The 27,054-nt window shown below is 35.3% G+C and overlaps 3 protein-coding genes across 4 annotated transcripts; 1 reads left to right on the top strand and 2 right to left on the bottom strand.

Moving 5' to 3' along the window:
• Positions 1 to 2,573: 2,573 nt before the first annotated feature.
• LOC132280993 (protein DETOXIFICATION 33-like) lies at positions 2,574 to 4,757 on the top strand. The gene is made up of 7 exons (XM_059782736.1): positions 2,574 to 2,762; positions 2,950 to 3,491; positions 3,588 to 3,674; positions 3,769 to 3,825; positions 3,983 to 4,221; positions 4,330 to 4,535; positions 4,680 to 4,757. The coding sequence occupies exons 1-7, from the start codon at positions 2,574 to 2,576 to the stop codon at positions 4,755 to 4,757; spliced, it is 1,398 nt and encodes a 465-aa protein (XP_059638719.1).
• Positions 4,758 to 7,435: 2,678 nt separating this feature from the next.
• Positions 7,436 to 14,573, bottom strand: LOC132284572 (UDP-glucose:glycoprotein glucosyltransferase-like). Of its 2 annotated transcripts, XM_059786682.1 has the most exons (5): positions 13,820 to 14,573; positions 13,271 to 13,357; positions 12,907 to 12,980; positions 10,570 to 10,699; positions 7,436 to 8,885 (listed from the first exon to the last, which is right to left on the bottom strand). In XM_059786682.1, exons 2-5 carry the CDS (start codon positions 13,328 to 13,330, stop codon positions 8,811 to 8,813), a joined length of 339 nt encoding a protein of 112 aa, XP_059642665.1. In that variant the 5' UTR covers positions 13,331 to 13,357; positions 13,820 to 14,573; the 3' UTR covers positions 7,436 to 8,810. The 2 variants fall into 2 exon arrangements, 1 of the variants encoding a protein (XP_059642665.1); XR_009472315.1 differs by having other exon boundaries at positions 7,441 to 10,932; positions 13,820 to 14,571.
• A 9,181-nt stretch (positions 14,574 to 23,754) lies between these two features.
• Positions 23,755 to 25,522, bottom strand: LOC132285580 (UDP-glycosyltransferase 89B2-like). Its single transcript, XM_059787771.1, has one exon. The coding sequence runs from the start codon at positions 25,476 to 25,478 to the stop codon at positions 24,051 to 24,053; it is 1,428 nt and encodes a 475-aa protein (XP_059643754.1). The 5' UTR covers positions 25,479 to 25,522; the 3' UTR covers positions 23,755 to 24,050.
• Positions 25,523 to 27,054: the final 1,532 nt, after the last annotated feature.

The raw sequence follows: 27,054 nt of genomic DNA on the forward strand, positions 1-27,054 counted from the left end.
AGGCTGAAGATTAATTTCTTAGAGAGTAGATGACAGGTAGTACTTCTGAGGACGTCTACAGACCAACCTCTCCAGATCCGTCACTTGTTCCTGAGGATGATAGAGATGGGGAGGATGAGATAGATTAGGATGTCGAGGATGATGAGGATGGTAGTGGTAGTGACACTGGTGGTGGTGGTGGGGAGATTCCGACTACTACTATTCCGTTTGCCGGAGATGATGTTGATGCTTGATTCTATATTTATATCATACATGCATCACTTTTTGTTCAGTTTTTACATTGTCATGACTTGATATTTTGTGACTGCTGACATGTAATAAACTGATTACTGTTTTCTCTGTTTAATATTGTTTCTACTCTCAATGACTTGTTTACATTACTTTGTCAATTTGGTTCCAAAAGGGGGAGAACAAGATTATATTAAGGGGGAGAAAAATCTAAAATTTTTGGATAATTTATTCAGGGGGAGTTTCAAAATTGTTTTATTAAACTTTCACTGGTAGTTTTGTTTGATCTATGTGCAAAAATTTAGGTGAAATTTTGTCCAAGAACAAAAGCGAACAGAGATAAAAAATAAAAAAAAATAAAAATAAAAATTTCATGTTTTCTTAAACAGTTGTAATTTACTTTTCTACTTTGGATAGATTATGAATTATTTTAAGGGTTTTGTCACGAAATTACCAAAAGGGGAGATTATGAGATATATTTTTAATTGGCATATTTCGGTAACAAAATAAGTCCTAGTCGAGTTGTAATTTCAGTTACCATATCAGAATCGACATCGACTGCAAAATTTGAAGGTTGTTCAGAAGAGAAAAGTACTGTTGATCATCAAAAAGGATAGAACAACACATTAGGACATCATTTCCCACTTAAGACACAAATACCTATATGGTATATTTTCCAGAGTTTTCAAAAACAGAAAATCTAAGTTCAAATTGGATTCTGTCAAGTGGGAACCGGTACCTGAAGTTGGGAACAATTCCAGAAGCTGAAATTCGAGAGAACTCCATTCTATCCTTTAGGAACCAGTTCCATAAATCCTGACAACAACAGGTTTTCAGTTACCTTGTTCTATTTGATTCCTTTTTTATCTAACTTTCCTTTCAAGTCCTATGCACGAAATTTCCTTTATTTTTAGAAAGAATAGGAATTTGCAAACCTCTATATAAGCTATGTCATACACGTGGATTTATTCACGACTTTTGTACTATCAAGTTATCATTCTTAAAAGCCTTAGAAAGATTTTTGTTTTAGAAATTTTTAGAGAATTTTCTGTTTGTTTTTTAAGAACACATACACATAAACACATAGTGAGTTTAGAGTTATGGTATTCAAATCCTGATCGTGATCATACAATTGCATCTACATCGGTCAGACAAAAGCAAATCTACTTCTATATCGAATTCAGACAATTGAAGAACAGAAGTAAAAGCGATCACACTTTGAAATGGTTGGAGCATTCGAGGAGTGTTATCTAATCTACCTGCTACTCTTCTACAAATATCAAGCATAAACCTGAGGTCAAGTCGCTGTTGGATGGGAAGTCGCAAAGCCATAGGATTGTCAGCAATTGATATTTGGTAGAACGATAGGGTGTGAGCCAGAGTCAAAGTTCAGTGTACTTTGTTTCAAACATAGTGGATCAGTTTACTTTTGACTGCAAAATCCACGAGATTTTTTCTATACAAATAGTTGACGTATTTTATCAACTATGGTTTTCTCGCTAAAAATCCTGATGTTATCTCTAACTTTATACTTTGGTTTATTTTATCCACATGTGATTAATTGTTTAATTACTAAAATAAGTAAAGTTGGAAAAGATATATAGATTTGTTTTAAAATAATCCAAACTTCTAAAACATTCTGCTGCGTACCACTCAGAGAGATCTGCTAGGAAACTGTTAGAACTTAGAAGCCTCCTAAACATCCGGAGATCCATAAGCAACGTTGCTAAACAATGTTTAATGACTAATATGAATTTGCCGGGAAAGTTATGGCTTCGATCATAAAATACTAGGGAAGTAGCAGTGTCCCACTTCATCATGCCTCCTCTTTGTGAAATAACTTGACACGGAACTGATATCTGGCGGTTCAGGTCATTTTCAAGGTTTGAATTGGGAGAATCAAATGAAGTTAGCAATAATTTAGGAGGCAAATTTTATCCATTACTTTTTCTTTCTTTTTTTAAATTGTTATTAATCTTTTACACACATTATATATATTATATAATTATGTATATATGGACTTGGACTTGTTTGTTGTATGATTTGGCTCTGATCGGTTAGGAGAAATATATTCAAATAATCACAAGGAAGTTCGTATGTATAGATTTGTTTTTGCGTAGCGAAGCAGAACTATCTTCACACAAATTGGCTTTTGTGGGTTAGTTAATCTTCACACAAATTGGCATTTGTGGGTTACTTATTTGTTCGCTATAAATTAGTATCGGTCTCATCCCTTCAATTTAATTTAAAGATTACATTGTGAGGGAGCTATCTAAGTATTACATTGTGAGAGCTAATTTCTTGCTATTTTGAGTGATATTTTAAAGACAATATTTGTTTCTACAATGGGGCAAAAAATCAGGTTAGAATCAAGAAAGATGTGGAAGATAGCCGCCCCTGCCATCCTAACAGAATTAACTCAATTCACTATCGGATTGGTCACCGTTGCCTTTGTTGGCCATTTGGGAGAGGCCGAACTCGCAGCCGTTGCTATGGTACAAAATGTGCTTGAAAGCTTCGTCTATGGAATAATGGTACATATATATTGTTAATGATATATATATATATATATATATATATATATATATATATATATATATAAATTGTTGTATGCAATTTTAGAAGCACCCCAATCAAATGTTGCTTTAATACTATTATGAACAATAACCAAAATTTTAGTTTATCTTACTCTTCAACTTTGTTGTAATTTATTTTTATTAGCTCGGAATGGGAAGTGCCCTAGAGACGCTTTGCGGTCAAGCTGTTGGCGCCGGGCGAACAAACATACTGGGAATTTTATTGCAAAGATCATTGATTATCACAATGATCACAGCTTTGTTTCTAACCCCCATTTATGTGTTTACATCGCCCTTGTTACAACTACTTGGTCAAAACAAGCATATTTCCCAACTAGCTGGGAAGTATGCTGTCTGGGTGATTCCTCAATTGTTTGCTTATTCCATTAATTCTCCTGTACAAAAATTCCTGCAAGCACAAAGCAAAGTCTGGGTAATGACTATAATATCTCTAGTAGCACTGGGAATTCAGGTTTTTTTGAATTGGGTACTTGTGACAAAGTTTGGGCTCGGCATGATTGGTGCTGCTATAGCTGGAAATTTAACATGGTGGCTACTGGTTTTGGTTCAGATAGTTTATGTGGTCTCTGGATATTTCTCGGAAGCATGGACTGGGTTATCTTTGTCTGCATTCCAATCCTTAGCTGGCTTTGTGAAATTGTCACTTTCCTCGGCTGTGATGTTGTGGTTAGTTAGTTCTTGGATTTAAATTTGAAAATATATAATCCATTTATATATTTTGTTGTTTATCATAATCATGCGCTACGTATGCTCTCATGACAGCTTGGAACTTTGGTATTACACTATTGTGATCCTAATGGTAGGCTGGCTAAAGAATCCAGAAATTGCAGTGGATGCCATTTCAATTTGGTTAGTCATTAGCTTGTTCGCCATACAGATCGAGTCTTTAATTAATTTGTTTATTTATTATTATTATATTCTCTTTCATTTCTGGACATGGCAGCATGAACTTGCAACAATGGACCTTAATGATTGCTTTGGGTTTCAGTGCTGCAGTTAGGTATATAAGAGATTTTCCTCCATTCCCAAATTTATAGTTCAAAGTGATTTTTTTATTTTTTTTCCTTTGAGCGTATAGGGGAAATTTATGACATTGACACATAATTATACTTGAAAGTGTTACTATTTCACTTTACAAATTCCTAACTTTCTTGCAGTGTCCGAGTTTCCAATGAACTTGGAGCAGGACGGCCAATTGCAGCAAAATTCTCGGTTGCAGTGACTGCTGTCACATCTACTATTTTTGGAATATTTTTCATGGCTGTAGATCTTATAGCTAAGAGCTATATCCCCAAAATTTTCACAAAAAACCCCGAGGTCATAAGAGAGACATCAAAGCTAAGTTATTTTCTAGCAGCAACCATTCTCCTCAACAGTATCCAACCAGTTCTTCATGGTAACTCGATCGCTTGTAATAGTTTTTAAATTGTTGATAAATTGAAAGTATATAGAGTTGTGTTGCCATTTTTGTCTCAAATCTAAGCATTTCCCGTTGATATTGCAGGGGTTGGCATAGGTGCAGGTTGGCAGTTTTCAATTGCACTGATAAACACCGGGTGCTACTATATTTTTGGCCTTCCTTTAGGTGCCTTGCTTGGTTACAGATTCAAGCTTGGCATTCAAGGCATCTGGTCTGGAATGATTGCTGGTTGCCTGCTCCAAACAGTTATTTTATTGTCAATTGTGTTTCGAACTAACTGGCATAAAGAGGTTAGTATCTTCAGATTAATTGATAATCATAGTATGCAAATATAGGTTAGTAAACCTAGCATTGTGAATGTTTGGCTCCAAACATTGTTAACTAAATTAGTCTTTCAATGTTAACAGAATAATGAGTAATAAATCTATCTGCAGGCATTGCAAGCTTCGGAGCGTATCCAATCACATGCCCACACAGTACCTCTGCCTCAAAATGGAAACACAGAAAATTAAGATAAAGTTCGCCAGGAAAAAGAAGCTTGAGAAGAACATTGGATCCTGAACTTTATAACATTATATGTTTTCCCACTATTTTCAATTCGAAATTTGGGATTTACATGTATATTTTTGCACCAAGGGTTAGGAGGCGGCTGCTGGTTTAGTTCTCAGCATTTCGAATTCTAGTAGAAAGAAAGGTCTTAAAAGTGGTTACTCACTTCTTCCCAATGGTAGCAACATATAGGCCTTCGTTATCTCTTCGTCGAATTGCTTTTCGAAGATGAGGGGTTGACACGTGATAAGATACTTGGTAAGAGGAATCTGGCTGATATGTTAACCAAGATAGCAACTGTGGAGAATTTAAAGGAGAAATTGAAGTTATGCGTAGTTTCAGTCTGTCTTCTAGCTTGAAGATAGAGATGAGAACACCGACATACACTAATATGCACCTATAATTGTTGGAATGGATTTATTAGTGCTCCAGTCTCCAAGTGAGATTGTTGAGGTTGCGGAGCCTGAATCACTTATCTGGCATGCTATTTTGGAAAGTACAACTGGTTTCACGTACTTGTGTCACAACGGGAGTTCCAAAAAGTGCAACCAATCCACTTTTGCAGACGAGTCCAACTTTCTCCGTTGGTGGCACTTTTTGGGACTAATCACACTTGCATGACATATGGGAAAATTAGTTTTTTTTTTTTTTTTTTTTTTTTTTTTTTTTTTTTTTTTTTGCCCTTTTTCTCTTTCCAAAAGGCTTAGACATTTGGGGCAAGTTGTTTCTCTATATTTATTGAATTTTGTACCAACCCTATGGTATGCAAAAAAAAAAATGTTCGCACTTTATAGAGAGGGTCGCCACAAGAGAGAGATTCAAAGAAAGAGTGTTCTTCATTGCACTCTTCTAACTAATTCATAGTGAAATTTTTTGGTGCAATCCGTGGACGTAGGCAAAATGATTTTGCAGATCCACGAATACCTTTGGTTGATTGTGTATAATTGTTTTTCTTTTTAATTGCTTGTTTTTGCGACTTTTACCCCCAATCGACCCATATTCTTTTACATCTAAGATAGCTCTATGAGAAACTCCACGGTTCACGCTTGCTTGGAGAAATTACTATATAATTTCAGAACTATTAATTTCGATCAATCACTACCTGACCGGCAAGGAATATATATATATATATATATATATCTATAGATATATATATATATATATATATATGAGAAATGATAGGTCTTTCGACCTCAATTGTCGACTCCTCCTCCGAATACAACGTGGTTGGATCACGTTAGAACTCTTTAAAAAAAAAAAACATAAATAAAATAAAAATAAATAAAAATTCCCCGTAAATATCTCTTTCTGTTCAACCATATTGTATTTGGAGGATAAGTCGACACTTGAGGTCAGAAGACCTATTATTTTTCTATATATATATATATATATATATATATATGAATGTGAAACTTTCTTGACACACCCTCTCACATTCTCTTAGAATGTGATGAACCATCAATCAAAATAATTCCATTCACCCTTTTTTTTTTTTTTTTTTTTTTTTTTTTTTTTTTTTTTTTGGAATATAATCTACTGAACTTTACAATCAACCAGATAAGAGTCCAAGCCTATTGAACTTTCGCTAGCATATGCAAAGACCACAACTTGCAACAAAAAGTAAAATAAAAGAGAACCTTTCTTTTATGGTGGCACGATTATTTTCAGGGGAATAAAAAATTTTGATTATTGTTGATCAACTAACCAATTAAAATCAACCCAAATTAAATGAAGAAAAAACATTTAGATGTTGATTAGAACATATATTTGATTATGCAAAACCTTAAGTACTATTACCTTTGTCCAGTTTAGATGTCCAATTTTAGAACATATACGCTTTACCTACGTATGTAATGTCCTCTTTCAAGCTTCCACATACGTTGTGTCTTGAGTTGATGCAACATATTAGATCCTTCTGGTGGTGTAATAAAAAGAAATCTCGCTCCATTCATTGGATTCACTAGGATGCTCTTTGTCTGAGTATGAAGTGGGGTGGACTTGGGTTTCAGGATCTTGAGGCTTTTAATTTGGCGCTTTTAACGAAACATGCTTGGAATTTCCAAGTGCACCAGACGGGGCTGGTTTATCAGTTACTTAAGGCGAAATATTTTTTTTCATGTTCGTTCTTGGAAGCTCCGTTGGGCTACAATCCTTCCTAGGGATGGCGTAGTATATGGCCCACACAAGCTATTTTAGATCGAGGATTGCGGTGTGTTGACCTTAAGGATTTCATCCAATGACAATCCAGATGTTTTGATGATAACAAACCATTAATGGTGTTTAAGGACTAATGTTTACATTGAGTGTTATATAAATTATTCACATTCAAAGAATGACTTCAATGAAGCTATAAAGATCATTCCAAGTATTCCATTATTCAAGATCACATCAATGAAAGAAATGGATACAAAGAAGAGTTGAAGTTGCAAGGAGCCAAATGCAAAGTCCATTTAAAGATAGCTTGGACTACAATGAGGAAGCAAGCAACTCAAAGAAAGGAAGAAAGCAAGAGTACCTCAAAGCTTAAACAATCATGGACAAAGTATGAAGAAAGGGGTAGATAGGTTGGTGAGTGTTTAAGATTCATTGTCAAGGTATTTATGAATCTATTTGAAACTCATCTCTATAGGACCATGCATATCATACATCATTCATATGCTCATATATCCATTAGCAATAGACTATACACTTCATTCATATAATTGACACATGAAGTTTTTACTAAAAGAATGAGTTAGTTCAAGCTTGCATAAGCTTTGAAAGAACTCATCATTTGTGCTAGAAATGCTAAGACCATGCACATCAATCATAAAATTCATATTGGTCAACAATTAAGGCATGAAAAGCCTTCATTACCATGAGTTGGTAACAGACATTAGGACCCCAGAATGCACTTCATGAAAAACTGTGCTTTTTGACTAAGTGTGAAAAATGGATTTTTGAAATAATGATTATTTAAAAATAATTTTTCCCGATAATAACTCTTTATACTTAAACTAGCCTAAACTGATTTTATCAGAATTTTTGACCAAGTCTACATTGGTTTACATAAAGATTCATTTTTACCAAAACTGTCAAAAATCCAAATTTGTACTAAAACTGAATTTCTACATTTTGATTTAGTTGGATTTCAATTTTTTAATATTTTTTATTGAATCCAAATGGGAGGTACTTCCTTATTTACATTGTAAACTTAAAGTAAATTGACATATAAATACTGTAAAGACATTTACTTTAATGTTTTTAATGGAAATAAGCTGTGTGCAGAAGTCCTGTGTAGATACCTGTTGCAGATCACAAACAGTTTGAATTTCTGATATAATGCAACTCAACCGACTCAGTTAGCAATCCAGCCGACTGGATTAGGCTGAGGCTCATCATGTTCAATTCACAACTCAGCCGACTCAGTTTGGAATCCAGCTGACTCAGTTAGGCCGAGGCTCATCAAAATCAAAATTCAATTCAGCTGGCTCATTTAATAATCCAGTCGACTCAATTCATAATTGAGCCGACTCCCTTCTCAACCCAACCAACTTAGTTCACAACTAAGTCGACTAAGTCCTGAAGGAATAGCCAACGGCTACATTCCTTATGTGTCAAAGTTGCGCATCTTCTTCAATACTTCTGCAATCTTGCTCCAGGCTTTATACACATATTTCGAGCGTCGTAGAGTCAGATATTCATATGTCCATCAAGTATAATCCAAAATAACGGTCATATTGCATCTCATGAACTTCATAAATATGCATCAGTTTCAAAGATGAATTAACAGAGCTAAAGGAGCCATTTTCATAAATCCAAGAGAGCTTTTGCTCTACCATTCTACAGAGGTTTTGTTCTGGTATTACTCTTTGATAGAGCTCATGTTCTAAACAATCATTCAACTTCTTATATACAAACTTGCATAGCCAAAACCTAGAGAGAGAAGCTGCGAATTTATTGAGCATTTTTCAGACCATCATTCAGAGCTTTTGTTCTGAGATATTCACATTGATACAGAGCTGTTGTTCTATTCTTCATCCTCTCACATTCATCACACTTAGAGAGAGAGCTTCACTTGTATTCATTGATTCTCTAGAGTGAGTTAAAATCTGTAAATCATAGAGAATGAGATACTTGTAAACACTTCCACTACAACAATTATGGCTTTTACCAGCGCTCAAAAACGCTGGTAAAAGTCCCAAAAAATGCTAGTAATTCAATTACCAGCGTTTTACCAGCGCTTTTGAAAAAACACTGGTAAATCTGGCGTCGGTAGGGCTTTACCAGCGCTTTTTGAGAAGCATTGGTATAGACCCTTTACCAGCACTTTTTGAGAAGCGCTGGTATAAGGTCTTTATCAGCGCTTTTTTAAGAAGCGCTGGTAAAAGGTCATTTTATGTTTTTTTTTTTTTTTTTCGCCTCTTTGCCAGCGCTTCTTTAAGAAGCGCCGGTAAAGGCACATTTTTATTTTATTTTATTTTTTTTTTTATTTTTTGCCCTTTATTGTTTTTGAAAAATGTCTTGGTTACTAAATGTCATCCAATATAACACAAGTTGGCAATATAAAAGTACCATCCAAATTGTTTTTACATATTACAACCACAAGTTAACCTACTGCCAATATGAAAAATACCATCGAAATTGTTTACTAATAGATAAAGCTGGTAAATGTCAACCAAAACTCAAAAAATGTCTACTAATACAACCATAAGTTAACATGCCAATATGAAAATACCATCCAAATTGTCTAGATCTACTAAATGTGACAAAAAAAAGAATTAAGAATTTTTTACAAATGTAGTACAAGTTTTTCAAAAAGAACCCATCCAAGGTGAAAGAAATGCTGAAAGCATAACCACAACCCCATCTTCAGCTTCAACTACAACTTTAACAACTCTTCTTGCCCATTTGATTTGAATTACCAAACATTTTTTATAAATTCATTAAGCGCACATTATAATAAATGAAAATTTATATAAGAGAAATTAAAGATCATAACCTTAACTGAATTGGCATCATGACTAGAAAATGAATATATACAACACAAGAACATACACAAAACCTTTTACATACTAAATTATATATAAGACAATAATTTCTGAGTTCTACTAAACTGCTATAAGAAATACTAGCAACAAAGTCATGTTCGTTAGAACCTAAGAATAATCACTCATCTGAAGAGAATTTAGGAGATAAACAAGGTGTGTGTGTGTGTGTGAGAGAGAAAGAGATAGATTTTCTAATAGTAACAATATGAAACAAGATTTCCCTAAAAGAATGATAATGTGGTGAATCATAGCATTTACAATAATAATTCTCCAAATGATTAAAATTAGTTGTGGGAACTATAATTATTATTAATTTTGCAAATAATCTATAATAATTAGTGATTTGAAGAGACAATGCATGTTTTGTATTTTGTTTTTGTCTGGATCTATGCTATTTATCAACTATGGTGAGTCACTGGTTTCCTAAAAAAAAGGCAGAACTTGTTACTACAACCTAGATGATAGAACAGAAACCTTTTCTATAACTGATTCGTTAAAAATCTGATTTTCAAATTACTATAACAAAAATTTGTACTCTTATGAGGTTTAAGTAAAACTGTTAGGAGTAGTAAAACATATTTCTATTTAAAATGATGTAGTTCAGGCCGAAGTCAGAAAATGCATCTGTCTGGATTATCTAAGGCATTCTCCTTAAATGCATATAACGTATTGTACAAATTTATCAAATTTAGCCTAGACATGTTTGAGATGTAAAAAGACGGTACAATAAGATAGAAAGAAGTACCAAACTGGACACATCTTCCTCTGTCCCACTGTTATTTTCCACAGGATCTAATGGGAGTTCTCCACTATTCGATTCAATCTTCTTGATAAACTTTGTTGAGTACAATATCACCCCAAATCTCATAGGAAAACTATTCTCGTACAAAGAAATAATCGTGTCAATTGCCCGCAAAAGACAATGAAACTAAAATTAGATAAGTAATTCTGGCAACAGTATAATGCACATACAACGAACTGACGTCACTTTTTACACAATAAAACTTGCCTCAAGTCCATAAATGGATGCAGGATCCACAACAAAAACTGTATAGAACAAGTTCTTATGAATATAACGTAGTTGCCCAAGGAATACCGGCATCAAAATCTACAACACCAAAGTAAAAAGATAGAAACGCTTTTTTCAAAAGAATGCAAATTAGTGCATGAAGCCATCTAAAGTAAATAATAGAATTGAATACATCCATGTGAAAGATAAACACACCTCATTTATATTACTACGCCAACGATTGTACATTGCATCCACCTCCAAAACCACCATTGGTTATCAAAACACGAAAGCTCTACTATGAAGATTTATTCTACTCATAAGAGTTTAGTGTATCTAGGTTACTTAGTCAGATGCCAATCTATAAGATAGTTAAAATTTTAATTATAGGCTTCTATCTCTTTCGTGCATAAGAAAACCCGTGAACTATAAGGAGGTTGTGTGTAAGGTAGTCCCCAGAGCTCAGACAAAGGAGAAAGGCAACCTACAGGAAACCTTTCATTATTCTTATGTAAGTTGAACCTGGAAAGGAAAGAAAAATGACATTCCAATCCAGAGTAGTTAGGATCTGGTCTGTTGAGTTATAATTTTTAATATCTCAAAAGGCAAAAAAAATCCTTTTGCAGTGTTATCTACAAAACTGAAAACCCTACATCCATATGATTAGTAATATATAACACCAAGATCATTCGAAGAAAACCTGGTACCAGCTACACAAAAAGATGGGGCGATTCTCTTTGCTAGAATCTTCTGGTAACTTTCGCAGATGATGTTCTTACTAGAATGTTGTGAGGGTAGAACAATTGGAGCTTGTATAACACCCTAATATACAAGTAAAATATTAGTTTCTTTTTTTTAGTAAGGGTTCTATAATCCCATCTCTGAATTGTTTGTGTTTGTGTTTGGGCTATGAAGATAAAACCAAAGTATTCTGAGGAAAGTTACTAGCTCCTTAGGTTGTGATATCTGAGGTTGGCTGCTTAAGTATCTTGGTCTTCCTTTGAGAGTGAAGAGGGAAAAGTCTTTTGGGGTCCAGCAGCGGAAAAGGTGCCAAGTACTTAGAAGGGTGAAAGAAGGTATACATTTAACTGGGAATAAAATCACTATAGTCTAGATCTTTTACTAGCATATCCCTACCTACCTTAATTTATAATTACTCAACTCTTGCAGCCAAACTAGAAAGCCTTCAAAGAAAGGAGTATGAGAGCATACTAGGTGTTACAAAAAGAACAATACTTTCACTCAAGAAGCTCAAGTGTTGGGATTAATCAATCTTTGTGTTCTAGATGGTTTATCCTTTACAGAGCAGGTGATAAACTGCAGTCAGGATCTAAGAAGAAAAGTCTTCTCAATGCACAAATTTTGTTAGAACTTCATAATATCATATGCTGTCACTATATCTTACTTATCAAAAGAAAAATATTCTGTCACTGTATCCTATGTGCTAGTCACAATCGATTATCAGCATAATTAAAAATTAAAAAATAAATAATTTTTCATCACAGTTAAAAAAATTTGACCTTACACAAGTCACTTGTCTTTCTAATTTTCTTGAACTGGGATGAGATTTCTTAGAACATTTTGTTTGGAATCGAATTGCTCACATTTGGATTAGACTTAATACTTTTCATAGCCCACTAGCAAGGAGTATTAGGATTAAATCTGCTGCTTATAACCAAGTAAGATTTCATATTCTTATATTTAATTTTCCCATTGTGAGGTTGGGGTTGTATAAACCAAGCAATATGTATATAGAGAGACAGGGAGAGAGGGAGATACAAGATGAAGACATGGCGTATGATGATGAAACGACATTTTGTAGTTTCTTCAGAATTTATTTTCAGACAAGAAGATTCTCCTACTCGGAAAACAATAGCAATTATGGGTCACAAGTCACAATTATGTTTCACTAAAATGTGATACAAAATATTTAGATAGTAAAAAATTCAAATGTTTTCAGATAAAGGATTAGCAATTTAAGTAGTAATAAAAACAACTAAAGCATCAAAGCCACTGTAACGTGGTATCACAATTTGGGTAAAAGTAAAGTGACTTTTTCAGGAACAAACAAACCAGAATTTTAGAGAATATGAACCCTCTAACTTCTTGACTGAGTTCTTCAGTGTGAGGATCTTCAAGAGTGACACCTGCACCACATACATCATTTTCTTAAAGAAAATAATCTTAATGAAAAACCCAGGAGTACAAAATGGAAGTGCCTTACTTCTATGGCAATATAACAGTTCAGAAAACCCAAAAAAGTTGTATAACATTCCTTATCCATAAACCAAACTGAATAACAGAAAGCTAAAATAGAATTGCAGAAATAAAAAAAAAAAAAAAAAAAAAAAAAAAAGCACTCCGCCTTAAACATTGGTCATACAGAAAAAGGTATGCTAGTACTAACTCATTTTAACAGCAAGAATGCAAAAATTACCTGCAAAGCGTATGTAATAAACCAAGAAAAATAGAATATCTCATCTTTTAGACCCATCATGTACTGACCCTCTTTTATTTTCTGCTCCTGAAGCATTAGAATAAAAAATGAGCTTAGCCCAAAAGTTTATATAAGCAAGGACTACTCCAATTTTGATATTTCAGAGATGAGAAAGACATCAATGTATGCAAAAATGTACAAAAATAAAAGAGATTAGGAACATTATGAGTCCATGATTAGTAATGTATTAAACCCATTACCAAACCTTCTCGAACACAAAATAGCTTGTGCATAAAAAATAATGAATTTAATAAAATTAAAAATAAAATAAAAACTAGAGAGATTATTTGGTGATAGATACAACATGGGCAATAATGAATTTTAAAAATAAATGATACATACGGCAACCCCATGGGCAATTCTTCCATAATTAGAAATTTATATATATATATATATAGAAGTCTAAATCAAAATGTCCAATGAACATAATCATCAACATAACACCAAGATAGAGATTTTTTGACACAATTACAACAAACAAGAACATACCTGAATGAAAATAAAAAGAATCCCTAAGAAATAGAGAAGTGTAGCTGTAATCTGAACCACGGGGACGGCGAACTCGACGAGGCCAAGCTAGACGTGGAATTCCATCAACGGCAATTGGTAATCGATGCCAGCGAGATGAGCAAGGAGATCGTGAACGTTCACAAAGATTATGAGAGCTAAGCCTATAAGTAGAAGAACCAAACCCAATTTCGGCTCGCTGAAGAGTTGAGCCACGAAGCCACAGAGAAGAACAATGGTGGCGAACACGTATAGGTCGGCGTTTATGTACTCAGATCGGTTTCGAGCCAGCTGGGGTCCATATATCCGACTCTCTCGGGCCAATACAAGCTTCACCATTCTGATCAATCAAGACTGGTATGGTATAGGTACGTAGAGAGAGAAAATGAGAAAAGTGACAGAGAGATTGGAGGCAGAATTGCTAAGAGAGACAGAATTGCTAAGAGAGGGGGGTGGTTGAGGAGGAGGGGCACGTGTCATCACGATTAGGGAGTTGTAGAGAGAGGGGGGCGCAAGTTTAGAGTTAAGACGAGAATAGAGATGGAGGCAATTGGGGAGTTGCAAAGAGAGAGATTGAGTCGATTGGGGAGTTGCAGAGAGAGAGGGGGCCAAGTTCAGAATTGAGACCGAGAATAGAGATGGAGACGATTGGGGAGGCTGAAGAGAAACTAGGGCTCGGATGAAATTGGTAAGGTTAGAAATAAAATGAAATAATATTAGAGCGCCAAATTTTTCGGCATTACATTTCGCACTTAGCAGCATTTGTTTAAAAAGCGCTAGTAATTAGTACTCAACACCAGCGCTTTTTTTTAGAAACACTAGTGTTGATAGTACTCAACCCCAGCACTTTTTAATGAAGCGCTGGTAATTAGTACTCAACACTAGCACTTTTTTAGAAGCGCTGGTAATTAGTACTCAACACCAGCGCTTTTTTTAAAAGCGCTGGTGAAACCCTAATATGTTGTAGTGTTCTATATTTCAGTTGAAAGCCTAAGAGAGGTTGTCTTTTAGCAAAGATATTGTAAGGGCTGGTTTGGCCTAAAGGAAGTCTAAGAGAGGGTGTCTCTTAGCAAGAAGAACCAAGGGAGTTGCTTCACTACTGTGATACCCCCAGATTTCCGGATGCGAGTTAGCCAGTCCCACGCCCGATTACACGAGGACATCAAATCAATTAGCAATAAACAAACACAGAATACAATTATGGTAAAAAGGAATAAATAAAAATTGCTTAAAGAAAACTAAAATGATAACCCAAACTTAATCCTCAGAATAAAATTTTATAAATATTATATTATTCTGATACATTCAACTTCTCCATTTCTAATACAACTTGAGAATCCATCTAGTGGACCACTAATCAAACTCCAACATTAAAAACAACAACTGAAGAATTAAAGTAAAGTAAAAGAACATCCAAAGTTCAACCACGGAGAGAAGTCATACATCGTCGGAAGAGTGAGTGATAGTCTCTACTCAGCACGATCAGGTCTAAAACTAGAACTGCCGAACACTTAAAAAATAAAAGTGGGTCAGGTCCACGAACAAGTTCTATCCTACTACAATCCAAGCAGAGACTCGATACGCATGTACATCCTAACCAACTCAACAATAACTATGTAGTCCATACATACATATATATATATATATATACACATCCACACTATAGGACTCCCACTGGACTATGATGAGGGTCTCAACCTGAATAGAAGGCAACATACAAAACGCACCTGAATGGGTAAGACTACTTGAGCCCAACAGGGTATACCTCAACCAACATAACCAGCTACGCATCCTACTGCATATACGCTCCTTAACCGTCGACTCTGAGACTCAGGTTCATATCACGATACCATAAACATATACATAAAGCCCTATCTTATCCATCCATAAGAAATCTAGTTAGTCATTCAGCTTGTGCAGCTTCTTTGACTTCACATAGATATCAAGTAATCCAGTCAGTCATTCAACTTGTGCAGCTTCTTTGACTTAAATATAGGTAGGATTTATTTTATAATCCATTCCCTTATTCCGTAAGGTAGGATTTAGTATTTAGAAACTAATATGTCCCTAGTATGCCACCGTCCCATACCGGTGCATACAATCCATCCATCCAGTAGTTAATAATACAGATAATGAAAGTAACTATCAACTAATCCACACATCCATTAATTGATACTAAAAATAATAAAGTAAGCATCAATAGGCATAGTAAAATTATATACATAAACATGCTTAGTTCATACTACTCCACAAGATCCAGTAAAATGATAAATTTAAATCATAATACCACTACACATCAGTTCATCCCCAAAGCATAATTGAAATACATGATCATAATATGTTGCAATACAAGCTTCAATTATATAAAACTTCACAGAAAAATTGCTATCAAAAAAAGATTAAGCAATTTAAATCTTCCAACTCCAAAACAGTGTAATAATTTGTTTAAACCATATACTGTTCAAGTGATGACCATAATTAGATTATTAACAAGCTTCCTAGAGCCTTAATATGTCTCTAAGAATCATCTATACTTCCCACATACAGGCATAAACCCAACTGGAACCCAGAAATCCAACCATTGTAGCCAAAACTTACTGGAAACGGAAGAAAAATAAAAAAATAAAAAAAATCAACATTGAGCCGGCTCCAAAAACATATGGAGTCGCCTCCAACCTCTTGGAGCCACCTCCAAATAAGTGTGGAGCTATCTAAGATTGAGCCTCCTCCATTGAAAGATTGAGCCTCCTCTATCTAAGATTAAGCCTCCTCCATTAAAAGATTGAGCCTCCTCTATTTAAGATGGAGCCGCCTCCACCCTTGCTATTCTCCATCGTTTCCGTCTCCGGCGAATTCTAATTCCTCTGTCCCCTATTCCTAAGGTTCTTAGATGTCTGAACTAGGTCCCAATGTGTTCCAAAATTAATTGAACTCTTAATTCATCAACCACACATCAGTTAAAATACAACCTATGCAAGAAGAATTTAAACCGGAACAATTACCCATTCATGAACGTACTGTTTCAAGTGATCACCCATGTGAACCAGGTTAAGTTTCATGTTTTCCCAAGGTGGTCCAGCACTAATTAAATCCTTAATTCATTAATTGACATCAAATAAAACATGAAGTAAATCAAGAATTACACAAGAAAGAATTTAAAGCAACAATAACCAACTTGTACACACGTCCAGTTTTAAGTATCTCAGACATGCAATCCAGTTTAATTTTAATCTTTATTTAGTCATGGAGTTGTATTAGTCATGTAAAGAACACGAGCCAAAGGGAAAAAGTTAGGAATAGAACTTGTCTTTAGGTCTTAGACCGTCGTCTTCCTAAATTCTCCGGCGAAAACCACCTACAGTTCCCGACTCCTCTGTTGCCCTTGGTTCCAATTACGAACCCCACTCCTTCCTTCTCTCCTTGGTTTAGCCTTAGTCCTAGCTAAACCCTAACCAAAATACTCTATTTTTGTCTTTGTTTCTCTCCGTCTCTCTGTTTACGTGAATAGGGATTCTTGTTTTGTTTTTAAACCCTAAACAGCCCTCATACGATATATTTATAGGTGTATAGGAAAATCTAATTCTAATTAACTGAGGAGACGCCGCCGCAAAAGAAAAGAAAATAACAATTAAATTAACTATATGTATAAGTCGGCGCTTTAATTAAAAGATAAAACCCTAGAACCACGTTAAACATATAACAAAAATGTCACTAATTTAATCATTAATAACACTTAATAATTAAACCAACCTTTATACACATATAAATCCCAAATGTATACATAGAACCATCCATGGGTATTAATTGTACCCATTTAATTCTCAATCCAAGTAAACCATATGACCCAAAACCATTGGCCCATTACTCCTATCCAAGCCCAACTCCTTGACATAAAAATAAACACTTAATTTCTAAATGAACAATTAAATCAATTCAAAAATAGCACTTCCTTTTAACATAACCAAATTAATTCAAACAGTATCTCAAGTAACCAATTAAACAAATACCATATAGACATAAAAGTTCAATTCAATTTACAATAAATAAATCAAGTTCAACAATTAAACAAACACCTAAAATATAATAATTGAATTCCAATTAAGTCCTTTTTTTTTAATTAGGGGTATTACAACTACAAGGTTTGCTCTCCACCCGTAAGGAGAAGCTACAGTGGATTGGGAAGTCTCAAGAGGGGTCTTGAGCCGAGGAGTAGGAGTTTCCGAACCTCGCTAAAATCGTTGTGTCTATGTTTGCAATTTCTCTTCCCTTATCTCTCTTATTACTATGCCATTAACTTGCTGAATTCATATCTCTAGTATTGCACAATACCTACAATTTACTTGCTGGAAATTGAAGTTGCATAAACTGAAAATCAGTCACATCTTGCTACTACATCTATTTGATGATTTTGTTTGTTCATACTTGTTAAAACTAAAATAGCATATTGTTTATATACTTAGTTTTTTAAATCTGTCATATTTAGACAATGACTCTATTCACCCCCCCTCTAGAGTTCATTCTTGGGCAACACGATGGATGATTGGCGATGGTAAATCTATTCGTATCTGGCAGGACCATTGGGTTCTCTCGCTACCTCACAAACTCCTGCCTCTGTCTGTGGATGTATCGTGTTGTTATGTTGCCGATTTAATTAATCCGTCCACTAAGACATGGAAGGTGGAGGTTTTATCTCAGATGTTTTCTTCTCTTGAAGTTCAAGAAATTTTGCGACTGTATATTTCTCATTGCGATAAACTGGATGTTCAATTTTGGGCTCCTGAGGTGTCCAGTAAGTTTTCTGTGTGTTCGGCTTATTTTCTTGCTAAAACCTTTGTTGATTCATTTACAGGATGAACAGCACAAATATCCTGGAATTCAATATGGCGTTGCCATACATTGTCTAAAGTGCAACATTTTCTGTGACGTTGTTGTCATAATGCTCTGCCTACCAGAGTGTCTCTTTTTTACCGTGGATGTGTGGTGTCCCCTTTATGCCATCGGTGTGGTTTGGCGGAAGAATCCATTGTGCATCTTTTGTTTACCTGTTCGCATTCTATTCAGGTGTGGAAGTTGTCCCCGTTTAGATATGATTTTTCTTGTTATTTATTTCAATTGTTCTTGGATGGTTGGAAGTTTTTGGTGAACCATGTTGTTTCCTCACCTGATAAATCAATTGTTCTTGGTTTGATTTCGTTTTGTGTTTGGTGTATTTGGAAGGCTCGGAATCGAATGGTGTTTGAGGGGGTTTTATGGAGCCCGAGGAAGGTGGTGGAGAAGGCCATCGCAAGTTTTTGGGAATTTAGGGAGGCTAAATCCCAATGCAAAAAATTGGATAATGCAATTTCCCCACCCTCTTCGAATTGTTGGGTGCCTCCTGACCACAGGTTTTTCAAATGTAATATTGATGCCAGTTTTGTTCCAGGCTCTTTTCGTGGTAGTAGTGGCGTTGTGTTTAGGGATTCTCAAGGTTTTATTCTTCATGCTGTGGTTTTTAGACCTTTCTTTGCTTCCTCGGCAATGGTCGAGGAAGCTCATGCATTTCAGCGTGCTATTTTTTGGGCCTCCTCCCTGGGCTATAATTGTTTGTGTTTTGAATTAGATGCCAAGGTTGTTGTTGATGCTATGGTGGGACAATCAGATTGTCCTTCTGAGATTGCAACTCTTTGTTTTGATATCAAGGAGGACCTTAAATCTTTTTCTTCCGTTTCTATTAATCATGTTCATAGATCGGGTAATCGGGTGGCTCATGCCCTTGCGGTTTTTTCTAGTGCATGTATGCCTGAAGATCAGGTGTTGATTCCTCTTCCGTTTTGGATCATGGCTTTAGCTAGGGATGATGTGCTTGGTCTTGTTCCTTAGTTTGGTGGTGTTCTTGTTCTCTTTTGTTTCTTTTCTTTGCCAGGAAAAATAAAAAAATTTAATATTATTCTATTCTAATTACCCTTTGTGAAAGTTATTATTGGTGGAGTCCATAAGTTGTTATAATTGACACTTTAATTTCTTGGGTTAATTTTACTGACACCTCCGTTAAGTTTGGCCAAATATCACCTTAAAATAATTTTCAAAAATTACTATCACTCATGCTACAAATGTTTGTTCTGTTTTTCACTTACACCTTAACTATTATCTTTAAACATCTAATACCATATAAAATGACTTAAATGCCCTTTGACTTTGTCAAAAAAAACTTTAACCTAAAAAAATATACTAAAAGACTAAATTATCCCTAAATGATTTGCAAATTTACAATTATATATATATATATATATATATATATATATATATATATCTAAGTATTATATAGTGTGTGTATATATAAATATATATTTAAGATAATATTGTTACACCACACCGCAGTACCACCACGATGGCTACAATACCATCCCCATCCGATAACCACCACCACCACCTCACCCCCAAAATCTCTTGCAATAACCGTCATCACCATCACACCCAACAACTAACAGCAGCACCACCACCACAATCTCTACTCTCATATCCACCACCAGATCTCCATCGGACGCACACCCATCAACCCACCAATGGCTTCGATCTATTGAGAACAAGTGGTGTGATTTGTTTCTAATGAATTGTTGTGTTTGGAGGTGGAAGAAATTGTAGTTAGGGAAGAGTTGAAAAGGGAAATAGAGTGTCTGGTTTCTTTTTTATTGTTCTTGTTAGATTTTTGGGAGGTCGAAGTTGGTGCGTGTTGATGTTACAAAGAATAGAACATTTTGAATGAAAAATTAGGGTTTGTGAATTCAATTGATAAAGAGAGAAAATTGGGATTTGAACAAATTTGGGTTTGGCTAATAAACTTGATGGTCAGAAGACTCAAAATTGCATAAATTGGACCAAAAGACCCGCTAAGCATCATCACCAATAACTGCTAAACCTGCTATTTAGGGAGTGAGGTAGGAATTTTCATCGATGAATTGAATTGAGTAGCCAGAGAAACACCATATGTATATGTGTATATACATGAATATATATATATATATACGACTCTATTTTCTCTTTCTACTTTCTCACTATTTCTCTATCGCTAGTTACGTGTTTTACCTTCAACAAATAGGGAAACTTCAAGCCTTCCATGTTTTCTCTATTTTTCGTTTTCTTTCCAAATCCTTCTAAGGAAAGGAAAAAGAACCAAAAGAATTATTTATGGAAAAAATAATAATAATAATTAAAATAAAAAAATTATTGGTGATGAAGGGCAACCACAAGTGGAGATGTAGATTAGCTAAAAGGTTGACTCATCTAGCAATGATGGTGTGGTGGGGTAATTTCATCCTTATAGGTTTTAAAATAAAAGACATTAAAAATGAGGGTAAAAATGTCATTCCACAGCCATTTTAATGGTGTTAGTAACGGAAAAGTGATTTGGGGTGTAAGTGATAATACTTTTCGAAAGATATTTCAAGGTGATATTTGGCCAAACCTGATCAGGGAGTGTCAATGAAATTAACCCTACTTTATTTTATCATTTTAATCTAACAAGGATAGTTAAGAAATGTTACAAAATAGGGTTAATTTCACTGACATCCCTTTAGATTTAGCCAAAAATCACTCTCAAATATCTTTCGAAAATAACTATCACTTAGGTCCATTTTTACTTTTCCGTCACAGTTTCTATTAAAAATATGTAAAAAGATAATTTTTACCGTAATTTTTTAATCTCATTTATCACCAAATATCAGATTACTTAAATAACCATTATACCCCTCATTATTACACCCACCAACCACCACAACCCACACACCCGCCACGGAGTGGAGGAGACAAGAACGAAGTGTGGCAGCCACCACCACCATCTCCACCTCTACAACCACCATTGTCATCCCACCTCCACAAGGACCACCATCATCACAATATGATGAATGAATGTATAATCACAGACTTCCTAATAACAAAATACATCACCTTACAAACAAAATCCCCAACATATATATATATATATATATATATACAGAGAGGGATATATCACCTTAAACGCAGACACCCACAATTACCCATCATCATCATCATCTATTCTAATCAAACCCTTCAATTCACAATCTCCATTAAAAAGACGAGTGGGCGTATTCAGCACCAGAGAATCAAAATGGTTGTCTCTTCCCATAAATCATCGGACGGTGGTGGTTTAATGGGAATGAAGACGACAAACCAGATATTGCAGGTGGAGTCAACGGTGATGTTTGAGGTCTTGACGCCTTTCACTGGGAGGAGGTCGCTGGATTCTGGTGATGATCCGATGATTTTCTGAAACAACGAGCATGTCACGCTGTTTAAAGACTTTCAACAACAGTCCTCGCTATCAATGGTCGTAGCCTCTGGAAAAAGATAGATTTGATACTAACTTTTTCTCTTCGTCGCGTCATCACCGTCCACCACCACCATAACCATCTATCCACAACAATTATTTGTCATCAATTGATGTCAATTGTAAAACACAGGAGCACTTACTTCTCTCAATTTCAAAACTAACCTAACCAAATTCACAATCTGGTATCAAATCAAAAACACATTCACACACATCTGGTTTGATTGAACCTATTTTTTTTTTCACTGATTGAACCTAATTTCACAAAACAAAGTCGGCAACTCCGGCGGCCCTGATGACATCTTCCTCAACCAAGCCAACCGTTGAAGTTCATCGTGCACCATACACAGATATCCACTTATGGCAAGATAGATATCATTCTTGATTTGGTTATTTAACTTGTGCTTGAGGCTCTATGTGTGTTAGCATCTCGAAGACGGATAATAAATTTTAGCAAAAATTACTCTGTTTTAATTTTGGTGGTTGGGTTATAGGTGGTGGTGGGAAGGGAGAGGAACGGTGATGGTGGTGGTGGTGGAGAAAGAGATCGAGGTATGGTGGTGGAGAGAGAGAGGAGTATATATGTCTCTGTGTGTGTGTGTGTATATACACGTGTGCATACATATAATTTGTAAATTTACAAAAAAAAAAATAGGGATATTTTAATATTTTAATCCAATTGTTAAGGATAAAGAGTTGTTTTGATTCTTTTGACAAAGACAAATGGTATTTAAGTCATTTTGTATCGTGTCAGAACTGTTCAACTAATAGTTGGGATATGAGTAAAAGCTGAGCAAAAGTTTGTAACTTGAGTGATAGTTATTTTCTAAAGATGTTTGAGAATGATATTTGGTCAAACCTAAGAGGATGTCAGTCAAATTAACCCTACAAAATATATTGCATTGAGTTTTGAAACATGACAACTATTTTGAGAGAGCTAAATATTGAAAAATATACAACTAATATTGGAGGAAAATTAAAAGGCATGAGACAGTTTGTTAAATTGTAGAAACGTCAGTGAGTTAGCTCCCCTGCAATTGGAGGACTATGATCCTCTAAATTAAAACTCATCTACATTATCCTAAGTTGAATCTTAGAAACTTTGACATGTGGCCTTTGTCGTAGATCTATGACTCATAATGTACCACATCAACAAATTAAAAATAAAAACTAAAGTCGTTTAACCAATAACAGAGAAACGTCGTTAACGTATGTTAAAACTTTTTCAACTCTATTATTATTATTATTATTATTATTATTTTTTTTTTTTTTTGGTTTGGGTCTCTTATGCCTGAAACTAATGGGTTCTTCATTGTTACAAATCTTTTCCCTTTGTGTTTATTATATATGTCTGCATATATGCTCTCAAAATTTTGGAGGAATTGAAGTAAATTGGGATTGATATAGAATTGGTGGTGAAGTTTGCAAATTTGTGGTGATCATCGGTGAGTTTAAGCCCCATTTTTCAATTTAGAATGAATAACTTGCACTTAGCCAGAATCAAATGCAGTTATCAGCTTGCTGTAATCAACAAATCATATATTTAAATAAACACAATTATCTCATTGATTTAGATAATAAAGAAATAAAAAAATAAGAAAAAGTGAACGACTTAACTTTATATTCAGTGAGAGGAGATTAGAAAGAGCAGAGTTTAGGTTTAAACATCAAAAATGAATTAAAATAGAGGGAAGACAATGAAAGGTGAAGAGATTAGCGTTTAGTTTTTCTTCCTTAAAACATTGTCGTTTCAAGCCTTTTTATTATTAAATTATGTGGAGCATTGTCAGCCCTAGATTTTGGTGAAATGACACATTTTAAAATCATAACAATTCAACTTAGGATAATGTAAAGAAGATTTAATTTAGAGGATCCTAGTTCGCAATTGAATTAATCACAAGTCTTTTGCTTTTGAAGCTCACTGAGTTGGTTGAGAAAATCCTTCAAATCTATGCTTGAACTGCCTCCTGTGACTGCCTTCAAAGCCTCATCACGAAACTGCAGGACTTGTGCTCTCTTAGGCCCTGTTTCACTCACTGACTCGGCCAACAACCGAGCCAACTCAGTTGAGTCGGGAACAGACTGAGCTCCACCGTGACAAGCTCGAGCCGCCACACCAATCTGGTCAACCAACAATTTAGCGTTTGTGAACTGGTCGGCCCCCATCGGCCACGTCAGCATCATCACCCCAGCCGCCAGTCCCTCCAACACTGAGTTCCACCCACAGTGAGTCACGAACGCTCCCACAGCTCGATGTCTCAGTATCGCCACTTGTGGGGCCCATCCTCTGAAGATAAAACCGCTAGATCCCACACGATCTTCAAATTCATCAAGAATTGCACTAGTATCATCATCAGCCACGTGTCCTTTATCTGTTGCCTTGACAGCCCAAATAAAATGCACCCCACTGTGCTCGATAGCATCCACCAATGCTTTCGTTTGCTTACTTGTCAGCTTGCCCCGACTTCCGAAGCACACGTAGACAACTGACTGGTCAGCCTTTCCATCAAGCCACGTCATCACCTCATGAGGTGGCACATTGACCGGTCCGCCACGTGTAGCAAGGCCCACTGCATCATCATCAGGAGGCAATAAGGGTCCCACAGCCCAGACACGTTGGTTTCCCAGCAGTTCTTTCTTGACATGATCAATGTAAACTCGTTCCAACTGGGTGAACGAATTAAATACAATTCCCCAACTCTCCATGTTGGCCAAAATGTTGCTCCTGAAAAATTCGAAATCTGGATCTCCTTTTGTGTATTGGCGATAATAAGGTTGAATTTGCCACCAGGGGTATTCTGGGGAATTCGGAACATTTGCTAGACGGATCAAGTTGTCGTCGTCATGAGGTTCATCATTTCTCGGTAGGTGGCGCCACAGGAAATCAAGAACCGACGCAGCAAAAGCACCGGATGCCCAGAAAACGACACGTGGCACGCCGAGTTCGCGGGCTAGGTTGGTGGTCCAGCCGAGGAAGAAATCAGATACGATGGCCACAGGGGGGTTAGGGTGGGATCGAAACCACTGAAGGATGGGGTGATAAAGTTCGCCCGCGGCGCGCACTTTAGCGACGAGCCCACTGGAATTGGGGCTGTTTGGGGGATGAGAAAGGAGGAGGGGTTGGAGGGAAGTGGAGGGGTGGGTGGAAAGGAGAGGTTGGAGTAAAGGAAGGTGTTCGGGTGTGACCAAAACGGTGACGGTGAGGCCGCCGCGGGTGAGTAACAGACGGGTGAGGTCGAGGAGGGGTATAATGTGACCCGGCGCAGGATAAGGGTAGACGAGGATGTGTGCGCCGTCGCCGACGGCGACGGTTGACATGGCTCAGAAAGATGGACGTGATATATATTAATGGGCCTCTGCCATTTTACTAGGTTATTGGGTATTGATATATATATATATATATATAAAGCCAAAACCAATGCAACTTTTTTTTGACTTTTTTAAAGTTAGTTTTGAAATCACGTCATGCATTACGACAAGTTGATTCTGATTTTTATTGGGTCCGGTCCGATTACACTACTGTACTACTATAATTTTTTGCTGGTATTACCTTTGAGAGTAAAAAGTAATCAAATTAAGTCACATGGTAAGAACGGTGATAAAAATCCATCCGAAGAATACGAAGCGTGAAATCAAAAACACGCTCAAACATGATAGCGACCCCGAATAAAAAAATATTATGTGACCTTGGAGATGGGGCCATACATACCCACCAACCCATGTCATTTTATTATATGCAAGATTTTTGGAAAAGGTGGTTGATTTATTATTACTTTTGGCGCGTGAAATAATTTTCCTTTTTCGTAAAAAAAGTTTTTATTTGTATTTTTTAAAACTCCACTTTGCTTTCACGACTCAGGAGACTTGAAACCTCAATATTTTCTTATGGAAAATAAAAATTAACATGCTGCAATATACTTCAATGAACATTCACGTGCTTGATATATATAATGAAGGATGGTCTTGTTTCACTCCGACAAAAACCTAATGAATATTCCAGTGGGCATTATTTTTTTTTTAATATTATATACTTATTATTATTTTTATTTTAATATATATACTTATAAAATTTTATTATTACCCTCACTGAAATTACTAAATAAAATCCACTGTTGCCCTCTCCGTCTGCATAATTTTATTGGTTTCGTCCTTGGTTTCACTCCTAAAAAAATAAAAAAAATAAAAAATAAAAAATAAAAAAGAAGAAGAAGAAGAAAAGAAAGTGTGTTAAAAGTAATGTATAAAATACTGAAACTATATACATTTAACCTAAAATAAAACCACTCAAACTTGAGGAATCTAATACTGTTCTTCATATTAGAATTTAGAAAGGATTCAAAATTTTATACTCTTTAAATTTAACTTAATATTAGTTATTATAATTTTACTTCAAACTTTCAAAGCAATTGTGTCACAACGTAGTTAATTACAACCAATAATGTTATACCATTACAAAAATTAATTATTCAAACATAATCTTAGTTTATATTTTTAAAAATGAAGTCATAAGAATATAAATTCTTAACTTTTCTTGAATTTTGTGTTATTCGGGTTTGCCGGTCAGTAAAATATTTATCCCCTAAAATAAATTTAGAGCTCTGAGATTTAAAAACTCAATCTCAATCTCAATCTCATAATCTCAGATACCTTGTTCACACTCTTAAAATTTTTAGATGGGACTCGAATTGCTCGGGTTATTCATACCCAAGCCACCCCTAATTCTTTAAGTGAAATTTAATTTTTTAATTATTTTTTATCAGAATTTTTATAGTGAAGGCAACCTTTAATAATAATATGTTTTTTTTTATTTAAAACGAAGATAATAAATACAAATTTATAAATGTTGATTGATAATATTTTTCATTCAATATATTTATAATAAGGACGAAGCAAG

Source organism: Cornus florida, unplaced genomic scaffold (assembly GCF_030987335.1).
Source record: "Cornus florida cultivar Cherokee Brave unplaced genomic scaffold, ASM3098733v1 CherokeeBrave_3.0.0_Hap2_Chr11, whole genome shotgun sequence".
In the NCBI taxonomy this organism is placed as follows: Eukaryota; Viridiplantae; Streptophyta; class Magnoliopsida; order Cornales; family Cornaceae; genus Cornus; species Cornus florida.

Excerpts from the sequence above, each read along its gene's own strand:
- LOC132280993 (XM_059782736.1), top strand. The coding sequence starts at position 2,574 with ATGGGGCAAAAAATCAGGTTAGAATCAAGAAAGATGTGGAAGATAGCC. Across the intron at positions 3,492-3,587 it reads TCCTCGGCTGTGATGTTGTG|CTTGGAACTTTGGTATTACA; the intron begins GTTAGTTAGTTC and ends CTCTCATGACAG. Across the intron at positions 4,536-4,679 it reads GAACTAACTGGCATAAAGAG|GCATTGCAAGCTTCGGAGCG; the intron begins GTTAGTATCTTC and ends ATCTATCTGCAG.
- LOC132284572 (XM_059786682.1), bottom strand. The coding sequence starts at position 13,330 with ATGATGGGTCTAAAAGATGAGATATTCTATTTTTCTTGGTTTATTACA. Across the intron at positions 12,981-13,270 it reads TTATTACATACGCTTTGCAG|GTGTCACTCTTGAAGATCCT; the intron begins GTAATTTTTGCA and ends TATGTGGTGCAG. Across the intron at positions 8,886-10,569 it reads AGGAAGATGTGTCCAGTTTG|ATTTTAACTCACTCTAGAGA; the intron begins GTACTTCTTTCT and ends TATGATTTACAG.
- LOC132285580 (XM_059787771.1), bottom strand. The coding sequence starts at position 25,478 with ATGTCAACCGTCGCCGTCGGCGACGGCGCACACATCCTCGTCTACCCT.